Source organism: Tachypleus tridentatus, chromosome 6, assembly GCF_004210375.1.
Source record: "Tachypleus tridentatus isolate NWPU-2018 chromosome 6, ASM421037v1, whole genome shotgun sequence".
Lineage (NCBI taxonomy): Eukaryota > Metazoa > Arthropoda > Merostomata > Xiphosura > Limulidae > Tachypleus > Tachypleus tridentatus.
The window spans coordinates 69,258,802-69,273,530 of record NC_134830.1 but is presented as its reverse complement, the minus strand read 5'-3'; the positions used below and the strand labels follow the sequence as shown (position 1 = coordinate 69,273,530).

Genomic DNA, 14,729 nt, shown 5'->3' with positions numbered 1-14,729 from the left:
GCGTTTCTTATTGGATCTTCACCAACCAACAGTACAACGTTTATGTTGATAACATCGTCAGCATTCAATACAAAAATATAAAACAAAAATAATGTGTCAATGATTCTTATTTATCATGTAATTGCTTTGAGAAAAATAAACACTATTTTTCAGTAGCAGAAAAATATGTTACAAAATGTTTTTTTTTAATCCGTTAGGAGTCGTGGTGATTAACATTGACTTCATGACGCATTACAGTAGAGAATTTCTCAAAGGCAGATAATTTTCTAGATAATTGCACCATTAAAGGCGGGATACCAGCCAAACTACCAGAAATTATATATGAATAAAAACTAGAACACGCTTCAACAGCTTTACCACTAGTCAGTTATATTTGACTTCAGTGCATGAATTTACTTTTCTACGGAAACAATGTTTCATGAAAAATTTACTCGGTTAAAATGAGAAGGAATGCTGTTCAACGTTAAATAGAGAAAAAAAAATGTAAGGGGAATCGCCACGAAAACCTTGTTATATATCAACTGTCTCCTAGCAATAATGGATCCTGGTTAAATAAAATAATAAAAAACATCTTAATTTTTCAGGTTCACTGCTCGAATCAAGTTAGACTACTATTAACATAGTCTAACTTTACCACTCTTTTTAAGATATGCATATGGTAATTGGAGAAACAAAAAGAGGTTATAAATCTTAATATTCAACATCCTACGCAGATTTGGTTTCAAGCATGATTATTCATTGCTTAACTACCAGCAACAACGGGTTGATTTAATAGATATTATCCAGAAAATACATGACTGTGCCTATTATGCAAATACTTAAGGTTCCTAGTGTTACACAGCACTTTTAAACTGGTAAACTATTTCTGAATCAATCAACCTACGTATGTTTAACTTGTTAAGTGAAATACATTCTTGCGTAAACCACTCTGACTTTCTGGGAGGATAATAAAAGAAGTAAAAGTCAAACATGTGTTTTTATCCAATAAAATTCAACGCAAGGGGTCCTGATCCTCTAGTTCTCCCTTTTACCTGTAGGACCTGCAGTTAAGTTGTAGGAAGACACAGGAACTGTGGGATGAATCCAACTCCCAAATACACTTACTCATCTACACCTTAAAACTCACATTACTAGGTCTCCCACTGTGACAGTAAAACAAAGGTTTAGGTCGGGTGGAGTGAAAGAGTGGTATTAGAACTAGGGGTCTTAAAAATAGTATAAACTATGGAGTAAGTAAACGTATTTGCAAGGAGCTCTTGGTCGATTGTAGATCAGGTTACAATACATGATATTTGTACAGTTCTGGCTAACAGCCAAAGAGAAAAGAAAAGTGGAATGAACTATTTAGCTTCGCCTATAGAGGGCAGGCGCCGCGTGTTATAGTTTCTCAAATAGAGAAAGAAAAACGTCTTTGTACTTAGTCGAAGCACCACGCAGTCTACCGATATAGGACAATTGTTCCTCGAGGCTTTTTGGTTTTGTGTTTTTCCTGTAAATTGGCATACCTCAATTTTATATAGTTTGTAGCAAATAGCAACTAGTTAGATTTAACAAGCTATTTTTTCTTCTTACTAGCTTATTAATATTAGAAATTGACGAATGCCTGTTAGTGTCGAATATCGACGAAGTCATTTTTCATGAGAAACACTATCACGCACATAACGCAAAGCCTAAAACTAATTTACAAATTTTTTAAATTTTAATTGGTCTTAGATAAAAGTTATTCTTTCAAAATAGTACAAAATAGCTGTAATAACGTTCGAAAAGTGTATTTAATCATTTCAGAAAACTTGTTTCTTCATCGGATGGTCTAATGTGAAGCAATAGAAACTTTGTTTTAGTTTTTAAGATGTTTCATGGTCATAATTTTAGTTTCCTGCACATTTACATCAGGTTTGCTTGTTTTTTTCGCGCACAATCTGCCGTATTTTTGTACCAGGCAGTCTTCATGGCTGTAAAACTTAAGCTTTTAAGTATTTTTTACGTCAATCAACACAAAGCTGATAATTAATATTTATTATGTGACACGATGGTGTATGAAATATAAAAAAATACTTATAAATATATTTGAATTCAAATATTGACCACAATTCTCACCTATAAAGTAAACACTGAGACGTTAAATCTTACTATTATTTTCGCTTAATGTTATTTATCCTATTTTTTAAAAAAAAATGCTTAAGCTATTTTCAAATGGTTTGTTTGTTTCTGAATTTCACGCAAAGCTACACGAGTGCTATCTGCGCTAACTGTCCCTAATTTAACAGTGTAAGACTAGAGGAAAAGCAGCTAGTAACGACCACCCACCGCCAACTCTTGGGCTACTTTTTTTACCAAATAATAGTGGTATTAATTGTTACATTATTACGCCCCCCAAGGCTGAAAGGGCGAGCATGTTTGGTGTGATAGGAATTCGAACTCGCAACCCTCAGATTATGAATCGAGTGCCTTAAACACCTGGCCATAGCATTCCATTTTCAAACGGATTTTAGTTTATGGTATATGTGATAAATCACCGTGATAAAGGTTTATGCTGTCTTTGTCAAAGTCAGTTCAGTTGGAGTTAGTTGGTTTTTTTTATTAATGTTTACATTTCTCTTTTCAACAAAACTCTGAAATCAACTTATTAAAGTATTGGTGTAATTTTTGTATATTCTTACCTCTTTATGTAGTGTTTTGAAAACATTGCAACTGGACTTTAAATCTATTGGCTTCTCCGCATTAATGTAATGCCACAGCTGGAGTTTGATCAATAATTGTAAGATGAGAAGAAATCATAGAAAATATGGAGTAGAATTTTATAAATTTCGAAAAAAGGAGAGTGAACAAACAAAACATGTTCAATTTTGAGCACAAATCGAGCAGAAGACAAAAGACAAACCTGTAATAGGTCATTAAGTCAGAAAACATCAATGATAATATTAATAAAATAAATCGAACATTTCTGTATAGTGTGTAATAAAGCACGCACAATGAATGTTGATCACATTACCAACTTCTGTTTGCTTGGAAGGAGTTCTAACGAATAAAAACTATTGAAATAAATCGTAGTCTTAGGGAACTTTGTAATACATATTGTATCAAATTCAATAAGATCTTAGGCCTGAATTCGTTGATCAATAAAACACTGTTTCACACTGTGATTGAGTTTTGACTTTAATGTATTGCTTCTGCCTGTTTCATTAGTGTTAGCAATAACTTTTACCAACGTAAATCTATCATTCTCGACAGTTTGTCCACAGAAGTCGGTTGTGGTTTGGGTTTAGATCAACTCCAGATGTAACAAATTCGTTTGTTTACGTATGCAACATACATAGAAGTAGGCGAGGAACCGGATCGAGTCGTATGTTTCCAATTAGGAATTTGAAAATTACACAAACACAAGTGAAACATTATTACGAAAAAAAGAAAGACCTCACTTTGAAGTTTGCTGTCGGTGTTTTACTAAACATAAGATGCTATTGATATCGGTTCAAGATATTTATCATTATACTTTAAGAAACAGAGCTTTGAACAGACTTCGAAACGATTAACGATAGGTTATAGAAGAAGTTGAACATTAACATTTTCTGTATCTAAACTTGTAAAATTTCTCACTGCTTAAACGTTCACAATTTTCAAATAAAAGCATGACTATGTTTTTACAACTATTAAACAACTATACACGATTTGTTAATCTAAACTGCGTTGTTTGTCTGTGTGAAAAGAACGTTTTATTTAAAGGCATTTATCAGCTAGTAAAGCATATGAGTTGACTCTGCACATACAGGGTAAACATTCACCTCGTCAAAAGAATCCTGGATATATATACATTAATTTATTTTAAACGTAACTCATATTATTTACTTCTCTTAGTGCAAAGAAACTTAGTTAAAATTGGCCTATAACGAGGCTTGCAACATAAATTCTAATCAAATTTTAACTAATGTACCGTTTATATGTTATTTTATGTTTGTAACCACATCATTAAAAGAGACATAAACCCTAATTTATATGTTAAACCCTAACATAGTAGAAGAATAATTTGATTAATGTCCAATACAGCTTATTATTTTTCGTTCTTACTCCCTTAGAAACAGATTATTAGTATAAATTACGCAATAAATATCACCATTATATACATGTGTTAAAGATTTCTTTTCAATTTTGCATTTAGTGAAAAAGTTTGTGTTTGGAATTAAGCACAGAGCTGCACAATGGGCTATCAGTGCTCTGCCCAACATGGGTATCGAGACCCGCTTTCTAGCAGTGTGAGTCCGCAGACATACCGCTATGCCATTTGGGGTATGGTGAAAAAGGAAATACATCATTAACACGTGTATATCATCATTAAACAGTTGGTCCACTGTGTAATATCAAATAATGAATAAGGCAAGATTATGAACATACCTCAACTAATTTAGGTTACCGTATGGTGAATTAGAAAGGATTCAAAACCCCATAAATATTATATATCACCACTGTTGTTGCCTTAATTACAGGGGTGAGGAATGACGTACAGTAAATACAATATTTTAAAAACCACTATATCTATCCATCTCATCATAATTCATATACCTCTTATTTATTTCGGGTTGCGAGTAGCTTAGCGATTAACATTTCTGGGCTGTGAATTTGAAGCTCAAACCTCCAGGTGTGGCAAAAGCCTCCTTTTGTACTTTTATACTATGGACGCGCTATAAGAGTGACTTTGAAACCTCAGTATTCAGTCATTCAAGAGTAGTCCAAGGTCTAACGATGGATGCTGTTACCTAGTTGTCTTTCCTTTAACCTATCATTTTAAAATTTCGTACAGTTATGCATAAATAGCCGTTTAGGTTTGCGCGAATATGCTAAACAAACTCTTTCCCATTAATTACTGAAACTTCTATCTACTGCATTATAATTCGTCTAATACTTTATTGTACCAACGTGACTAATAAATATCTAAATCAGATATATGCAAACTGATTGATATTTTATATTTTAACTTTCAGCCCTATTTTTTACATGTGCTAACGTCTGTTTCTTGCCTCTCATTCACTCTCAGTGTTATTTTATCATTATAATATAACACGAATATCATGAAATGCTGTTATGAAATTATTCTTGTTGATGATCATTGTCTTTCTGATTATATCACTGATTTGTAAATAAACAGTATCAAGTACGAGTCCTCTTAGTAAAAGAACGCATAAATACCACAAGGAAACATTTTCTTTATTCATTATTAAGTTATATATCCATTATCACGAAACAGGTCGCGCCCTGACATAGCCCGGTGTATAAGGCCTTCAACTTGCAATCTAAGTATGATGGGATCGAAACACTTCACGGAACGTACTCGCCTTTTCAGTCGTGAGGACATAATAATGTGATTGCTTATCCCACTATTTGTCGCTCAAGAAACGATAGTTTCGGGTGTTGTTAATTAGTTACCTTCCCGCTATAGTAATCAATCACTTCAATATTGGTTTGTTTTGAATTTAGCCTAAGGCTACAGGAGGGCTATCTGCGTTAGCAGTCCCTAATTTAGCAATGTAAGACTAGAGAGAAAGCAGTTAAAAATCACCACCCGCCGCCAACTCTTGGGCTACTCTTTTACCAACGAATAACGCCCCCACAGTTAAGAGGGTGAGCATGTTTTGGTGTGACGGTGATTCGAACCCTCGGATTATGAGTCGAGTGACTTAACCACCTGGTCATCACTTCAATATTAGGAACGGCTAGCGCAAATTCCCTTCGAGTACCATTGCACAAAAAGAAATACGTAATTCTAACATTACAAATTTTCATCACCGTTACTAAAGCAAATGTGATATAAAACAACTTGTCTCTCAGAAAGCTAGAAAAAGTAACCGCTAAATGTTTTTTTTAAAGCTTCCCGTAAACACTTAGTATCTTATAAACGTAATCCCAGTTTAGACGTCATATTCATATAACCCACAAACTAAATCCCTGATTAAAACATGTTCAGATATTTTAGTTTGCACTTTAACGTTGTTAGTTATCACTTATTCTTGTGGACTAATTTCATATTCTGGTTAACTGCGAATGAGACGGAAACTTGCATTGTTGACGTTCCTAAAAGCTAAAACTCTGATTCAGATCATTTGGCACAAACTCGTGTCGTGACGTAATTATTTATCATAGCAACTGGTTTAAAAAGCTGAAACTGTCAACCACGTTTTCTCATTCCAATAAATCAGAGGCATGCCAAGAAACCATACAAAATTTAGATATTTCCATGGACCCTTTTAAGGGAATTTGACTATTCTTAGCTGTCTGATCAGACTATAAACAAAGGAACTATTATGTATTGATGAACTACATATGATGCTGTAAATTAAGGGTTAATAAAGATTCCCGTTCTTTGCAGTCCTTTAGCTTGCTTACCTTATGCACACAGACACTCGGTTAATGGAAGATTTATTTAATTTTACCATACAGATGCAAAAATTTCAGCTTTAACAGTATCTTATGTTAGTTGCTAAATGCCCGGGTTAAAGAACTCTAGGACTTGGGTACAGCCATCTTCAATTTTGCACTACTGACCAGTGCCAAAACAACAAGCAAATAGTGCCCGTCAGTCAAGAGAAATTTAACCAGCCTTTTGAATGAAATAATGAGATGATTGTTACTTTTATGACGCGCTCACATTTCTCCAATTCAGTGTGCCTCATCCACAGCTCGCCACATTAACCACTAGGTTCCATCAGACAGCACTTTATTATAAAGGACGTTTGACTTTCGCAATGCAAAAGTGTAATATTTGTTTTGCATATTTACGCAAAGCCTTTTAAGGGATATCTGCTTTAGTCATCTTTAGCTTTGAACCGATAGATTAGAGAGAAGGCATCTAGTCACCAATGCCCACAACTGACTTTTATATTACTCTAAGCAAATTCTAGATTTAACTGTCACGTCACTTCAACAATACACTCACGGCCTCATATTGAGGAGTACAATGTTTTAACTATTTATTTGTTTTGAGGTAACATTGACACAAATCAGGGGAATTCGAATCCACAGCAAAGCACTCTAACTGCTGCGTCCGTCCGACCCCCGTGATTTGAACATGCTGTTTAAAACGGTAGAACACATAACCCTTCCAGATCATGAAAAAGACCAAGGTCAAGTACACGTCGATTTGCCGTGAAGAGGGTGGAGGTTGGGAGTCTTAACATTATAAAAATACAGGGTGGTTTATTTCTACCACAACGCTTTTTTATATCTATAGATTTGGGAAGACAGCCTTCTCACAATTGGCTCCAGACATGGAAGGGCAGTAAAAGCTCAGACGTGGGTTTAAGAATTGAATTCCCACCTCTCATCTGGTTCTCCGTAGCTGCTAACTAGTTCGAAATCAGCGTTTGAGTCATCTGTGATACATGAAATATTCCGTGCGCTTTTAGGAGCTATGAAAACAGACATTTTCCAATATCACTTAATTTTTTGACAAGAACTGATAGTGAAAACATTTTTCTTCTTCTCCTTTTTTAACTCTCATTGTGAACGTCTTAGAATTGATTTATATTAATTTAATTATTTTTATTTCTCCGGAAGGGGGCAGAAGGCCGTCTGGAGGGGTCACCTGTTTAACCACTCACACTATTACCGGTCTGACGCTTAGGTAGACAATAAAAATGACGTCGCATAAGGGATTCTTAACATTGGAATTTGTACTGCCGTGATGTCAGTAAAACTTGCGCATGCCATGAATCACGAGAAGAATTATGCATTCTCTCTCAGCCGCAACACAGCATAACACATAAACCTCAAAAGTAAGGAATAAAAGTATTTGTTACTCTTAAGTTTGGTTGCATTTACGGTTAAAAAAAAAAAAAACACGTTCGGGAAAACTGCGAAATTACACGTTTATTTCATCACCTCTTACCAATTATTGTAATGTATGGTACCAGGGCTATTGATTTATATGTATGTTTGTGTGCATACATACGATAATATTGTACAGATCTTCTTCGTTCCCATTAATCACAATTAAACTTTCTATATTCATACTTTACCAGCCTCACTGAAAGGGTAAAAGTAATTCTTTTCGTTGTTCAGTTTGTTATGCTACAACTGATATGGTAATTTTACGGCTCAGAAGGACTTTCTTCTATTATGTATATATGAAAAAGTGAATTTATTGTCGGTATGTATGATATCTGCAGGTAATTGTTCCAAAACAGACAGACATATGTGACATGTTCCCCGGTAAGGTAGCGGTGAATTTTCAGATTTATAACTCTCAAATCAGGGGTTCAATTCCCCTCAAGTCACTGCAGATAGCCTAATTTTTTTTTCCTGGAGGATGTGTGTTTTCTTATAGCAAAGCCACATCGGATTACCTGCTGAGTCCACCGAGGGGCTTTGCTGGAGAAAATACACACGTGTCATCTAAAGCAGATAGCACACTAATACCTTGATTTTAAATTAAAACATACTGGAACGACAGCGCTTGATTGAAACAACAACTAACAATTCATAAGCACAGTACAGACCCATGTGTAATTATAGAATTGTAGAATATTCGGTGGTCTAAAACAATAGAATTTTAAAAACATGTATAGAATAAATGTATTTTCTAATAAGCAATCGGTATCCAAATAACACATTATAAACATAAATCTAAATGGGATAGATATATAGATTTAAATCATCTAATTCAATTTCATTTTATATTTTTATTATACTAAATGAAAGGTAGAAAAACTATTTCAGAAAACAATTATTTATTTTAAAACGATGTTAAAGTTCAAACTGCAAAATAAATTACATCACTGCAAAAAATATGAAAAGTATGGAGTTTCAGATAAATAGGATGTGTGTTTACATGGTGTTTTAAACGAAAATGACCATATAAATCTGCATATATAACTAAATCGTAACAGTTAATTAATGGGTGATGAAGCGATTTGTAAGCACTCTTAATCCAACACACACTGAAAGAAGGATTTATTAATTTCATTTCAAAGTTTTAAATCCATAACGATGAAACATAATCTTGGAAATGTATATTCTACATAAAATAAAAAAGCGTATACAGTGTTGAACTAATTGCTTGTAAATATATACTATGTTGTATTATTAATTTTTCTTTGCAGTTTATTCTTGTTTTATTAACACTCCTACGAAAAGTGGGGCCTAATAGGCTCCAGAGCAACTTGAAAGGTTATTAATATTAGGCTAATAATTTTGTATTTAAATGAAATTGCCATTTAAATCCATTAATGAATGGATTAACGAGATTCCCACTGTCCCTATCTACTATCTAGCGAAACCACAGCCAGGGGAACGGGCTTGGAGAAATCAGGACTAGAAACGTCTTTTCGTAGGAGTGTTAACTCATATCACAACTGTCTGACGTAAGCATTATTTTAAGTTCTAATTTCCTTGATAGTAAATAACGCCAAGTATATATATATATGTATCACCTTGTATGATAAATTATTTCACATTTTTAAACATTAAAAACACGTGGCATGTTTGAATGATTATAACATTAACTTAAATGTTTTAAGGAACGTTGAAAGATAATTCATAATTAGGGTTATTCGCTATGTTTCGATGCAATGAAGGAAAACTTACTTGATCAGTGCATCTCCCCATTGTATTTAATTCCACATTATTTAATCAAAACTGATAAAAGAACAAACGATAATAAAAGTTGTTGATGTTTAAGTAAAGACACATAAGAGACGTTGTTCAGTACTGGATTACATTTGTTCTGGCAGAACGGTGTCTCTTTAAAACTAAACAAAAACCATAGCTATCGATTACTGCACGCATGTGGATGAGTCACAATCTATTCCATGCCACGCCAGTTCTGAGTGACGTCACCCCTCAGTTTTAGTCCAATCCATTCCAAGCGACAATCGCGTGTTATAAAAGATGTACAGACATGTCGTGAAACTAGAGGATAACGAATGTTCGTATAGTGATTTCTTTAACTTTAATTGCAGTTCACTTTCTGATGAATTTTAAAACAGTTTCGTATTTACGCCGAGTTTCAACGGTTGACATTTGGCCACCTGCCAAATATATATATATATGTATGTATCACTGATGTTGAGGGAAGGGGTGAGTTGTAGAGTTGTCTATAATTCCTAACGGTAAACGGGAAAGTAGTACTATGTTAAAGATCCATGTTTAGAATACATACAAAGTATAAGTCGCAACCGTGATGCACGCAACAATTTGTATAATCATCAAGTTTCAACAATCGTATTCAACAATGCAGACTCAGGATATTCACTTGTGTTTTAATTATTCATCTTTGTTTGGAGCTGTAAGAATCACAGCCTGATGAATTTTTTTTTAAAGTTTGTTTATACTCTTGGAAAAAACACCATAGATGAAGTTTTTAAACCCGATATAATTATTGGTCATACTAATCTAGATGCTTTTCCACGATACATTACGGTATCAGTATTCTGCAGACGGTTAGTTTACATACACAATGCTTTTGTGGACTATATGTGATAAAAAATAACATGGGTCTAACATAACTAAAGGCATTATTTAGTTAAACTAAAAGCTACTCATGACGCAATAGGATAACCATGCCTAACAAAGATTGAAACATGTTGTCTCTATAAACTATTTCTGTTTTTTCTTGTTATTTACAGATACTCATTAGTTTATCTAAAAACTATCTGTGGTGGTTTAGAATAATAATACCCTAAAAGCGAATGAAAAAGTACAACAATACCCTTTAAGCGAATAAAGTACAATAACAATATTCTGTAAACGGGAAATGCGCACAAAATATAATTATTTTTGTTTCTTTAATGAAAACACGAATTTGAAATCAGGAATCAACTTATATGTTTTAAGTTTATCATTATGTATGATAGTTTCACATAAAGCTATAGATATGGTATTAAAAATCTGATGTTCTATAGTCTGAATTTTGCACATCTGAAAGCGAATCGTCTTCTAGACCAGAAAGAATAAAGTATTTGATACAAACGCCACTCTAATAAACCCGAACTTACCAACAATTAGACCGCGAGGGCTTTACTTTGAAAGACATGGCATGATTAATTAATGGAACACCTGAAATCTCGTAACCAAACAAAAGAACAAAGTTGAAGGCAAGTATATGACTAAATAATAAACAAGAGAGACATAAAAAGCAGAATTTCTTCACGTACAAGTAGTATTTTTTTGTTCCGGTCGTCTGAACGATCTGTGAAAGCTGTGTAGCATTGAGCGGAACAGTAATTCTCCGTTGATTCATGTTCTGGTCAATGTCAGATGGTGTTTTTACTTTTATTTCAATGAAACTGGATGTTTGAGTTAACTATAGAGAAGAGCAGGGTCCAACAATTTCGTAATAAAGTAGGCTAAAGACGAGTATGAAGACAACAACTTTAACATATATAAAGATGTACGAGATTACACAATTTGTATTGAAGATTGGTGAAGTGTCTGTTTCAGATATGCGGATGGTCATTAGTCTTCATTCGGCAGTCTAGTGATATACGTACTTTATAAAGGAGTTTAAACCTAATAAATAACAATAAGCAAATAGTTATACTCGGTCCAATCTGGTTTTATGAATATTATAGTTTAGCTCATGTCTTTCAGTTATACCGTTTATAAAACTAAATCAAACGAAGTCTCAAGTCCGTAAGCGAAGTGGACAAGAATTGAGACGAAACATTACAATTGAAATCAATCTTATGTTATAACCATTCATCATTTGATTCGGATTTCCTACTTAAAGCAAAAGCATATTTCGAGAATAAGAACATTTTTCTGAAGAACCGAAACGCGTAGTCACTAATTTTATTCGATTCGCCAGTCACCTCAATTATCTGTAAATTCAAACAAGCAAACAACATTTGACGTTTTATACAATAAATGGAAAGTTTATCACCGTTATAACCATGCTTTGGTGCTTTTCTTGTCTTGTTTTTAAGTATATGTTAAAAGCAATAATCATGAATGACCACATTATACGCAGAGTTTAAGAAGTCGTCCTATCGAAATATATTTAAAAAATACTCACATGGAAACTACAGCGCCCAAACAGCTATTTTTCAATAAGAATACGACACATCTGGGTGAAGGTGGGTAATTCAATTTTTTGTGTGATTTTTATGCTATTTTTGAAAGAGTAATTTTGTGAATGAACATGATGGTATATAGGTGAGATAAATGGGCAGATATAAATTCATTTCCCAGTATAACATACTTATACAATCAATACAACATATGTAACATCTGAGGCAAAAGAAAAACAAAAGTCAACTAGCTTGCACAGAAATACTTTCACTTGTTTTGTTCTTTTTTATCGACAGTAGAAAGGTAGTAATATGAAAGAAAAATTCTATAATTACGTTTGTACGAAATTGGAATCTTTTTCTGCAATAGTGGTGTTCCACAGGAGTATCAGTAATTTAGTATCTTACCAGACTGATAACAATTGAGGAATTAGATTGGAATCATGCATGTCTAAGTCATCTTTAACCAACTTATAAAGAAACAACATTCACTTTTCCCTTTAGGTGTATGAAATTTGAAAAAAAAACATAAATAAAAGAAACAACATTCATTTTTCCTTTTAGGTGTATGAAATTCGAAAAAAAAAACATAAATAAAAGTTGTTCCTGAAAGTACTGTAAGGGATTAGGTTTAGAGTTTAATGAATAAATGAGTAAATTTAAAAAAATCCTGTGAAACTGACTACGCATTTTACCGCATGTGTATCTCTGCGTGAAGGATCTGTAAACTGAGAGGAATCTGGGATATCGGTACTGGCACGACAAATAAACCTTATTAGGCTTTAAAGATAAGTTACACTAAGTCTAACACATAAATATTTAAACGTAGAGTAGTAATATCTTAGTTCAAACTATTCTTAAAAGAAATATATATATATGCAAATAATAACTTAAGAATGTTTATGACAAAAATAAACAAGCATTGCAAACTTACCACATCCTTTGCACAGTATTTTCCTCACAGCACGGCCTGACTTGCGATTCATCCTTACAGGACTGGCAACAGCCACAATTTTCTTTTGACCAGAGATGCTGGGCTCTTCTAGTGATTGAGGCGCTGCAAAGATTATGTATCTGTTTCTTTTACGTTGTAGATCTTTTATCCTGAAGGTATTGTTGCACGAGTATTTATTAGGAAAGGTTAGAATTATATTATCATTTTTATTAAACACTATATCTTTACCACTCTTGTATTGTCTTTTGATGCGAAACAGTATATCTTTGCTATCTGACGAATACCTCTCCTTTAAGAGAACACCTTGAAACACGATGGGGGCGAGATAAGTTTTGGAAGCAACATCTAAGTGGTCATCCAGACAAGTCCTGACCACTTCCCCCCAACACAAAGATAACGGAATGGCCAGTACTAGCCAGCTGACAAAACCAGTTCTCATAGTTAGTGAGAAGGAACTTTTAACGAGTCGAACATGGAGGAAAGTAAGAGCGCACATGGAGAACAGAACTAAAACCTTGGCGTGAGCATGTTCCAAATGATGTGTGTTTTGTCATGCTTGAAGTAAAGCACCTGTGAATTGTATGCATCTTGATTGTACGATACACATTGAACTTTCTCTTATTTTTTTTTTACAAATATAACTAATAGACGGAAGGAGTACTCCAGAAATTGTTATTCTCAATTTTACCGGCTGTAATGAATATCAGCTTCCGCTCGCGTCTGCCCCACGAAAGTACCTGAACCGCTGCTACATCGGACGGGTAGTGCATTACAGAATTTTCTAGCCGACTGCAGCGCGACTCCGCGGGAAGGCGACACAAGAGAGGCCGCACAAGGGGTAAAGGCAATAGAGCGTGGCACGAGCCCGAACTGGAAAGGGCGTAGGGTACGTCACGAGATCACTTCCCTACCTTGATGAGTTCAGTAGACCATCCTCTGGCCAGAAGCGTGGATTAACTGAACTTAAAACCACTCAACACGTGTGTCGGCTTATCGGTCTCCAGTGTCACACTGTGTTTAGTTGCTGCAGTAGCGCGCCCCTTCTGGTCAGATGATTAAGAGTTGGATTTTCAGCAAGGAATACATCAAATCAAAGGGCACGTGGCAAGCTCGTCTTATCTCATCCTGGTACCCAGCAGTAGACGTCATACGAGCTCACGTGAGTAAAATGACCAAATCCGATTACATCAGATAGACTCTCTACTTTATTATTCAAACTTTCCATAAATCATCGATACGTACGCATGAGAAACAAGCAGTGTTTTAGTGTTATACTCAATACACTCTAGAGCTGAAATATACTTCTTAACATCACCATATTCAACAGCGTAAGTCAGCCACATCCTCAAATCCACGTACATTGTATGAAATATTCATAAGACTTCTAGGAAAGCTATATTATTATAAACACTTTCAGCTAACATTAACATCAAGAATACTATATTCTAAGAGTAACCTTAACAGTATTGTGAGTCAAGGTGGAATTCTGATAAATGAGGATCATATTTGGATTAACAATACAAACCAGTCAGTCATTAGAAAACATGCAATGACCACACTGCATTAATTAACTCATCGTGTGAATATTTGTGTTTTTAATAATGTTTGCGGATATAACCATAGTAAGACCTTATAACGCCCAGTATTTCCAACTTAATCATTTGACTAAAGAGTTGGTTGTTTTTAAATCAATGAGCAATATAAAAGCTTGTTTCTATGTATTTAACGAAATTTTGGCGATGTAACTAAAATAATAAAAGTCTAATATGGTTGTTTCT

General features: G+C 34.2%; 1 protein-coding gene across 2 annotated transcripts in view; it reads right to left on the bottom strand.

Moving 5' to 3' along the window:
* The window catches only part of LOC143252756 (pro-neuregulin-2, membrane-bound isoform-like), an 80,763-nt gene extending 66,627 nt beyond the window's left edge, over nt 1-14,136 (bottom strand). The window contains exon 1 of one of the 2 annotated variants that reach the window (XR_013029126.1): nt 12,931-14,135. Coding sequence is in view for 1 of the 2 variants with exons in the window: in XM_076505390.1 (XP_076361505.1) it covers nt 12,931-13,447 (517 nt within the window). In the remaining variant the exon portion in view is untranslated. Of the gene's footprint in view, nt 1-12,930 lie in introns of both variants that reach the window. The other variant, XM_076505390.1, reaches the window with a different exon arrangement.
* Between the last annotated feature and the right edge of the window lie 593 nt (nt 14,137-14,729).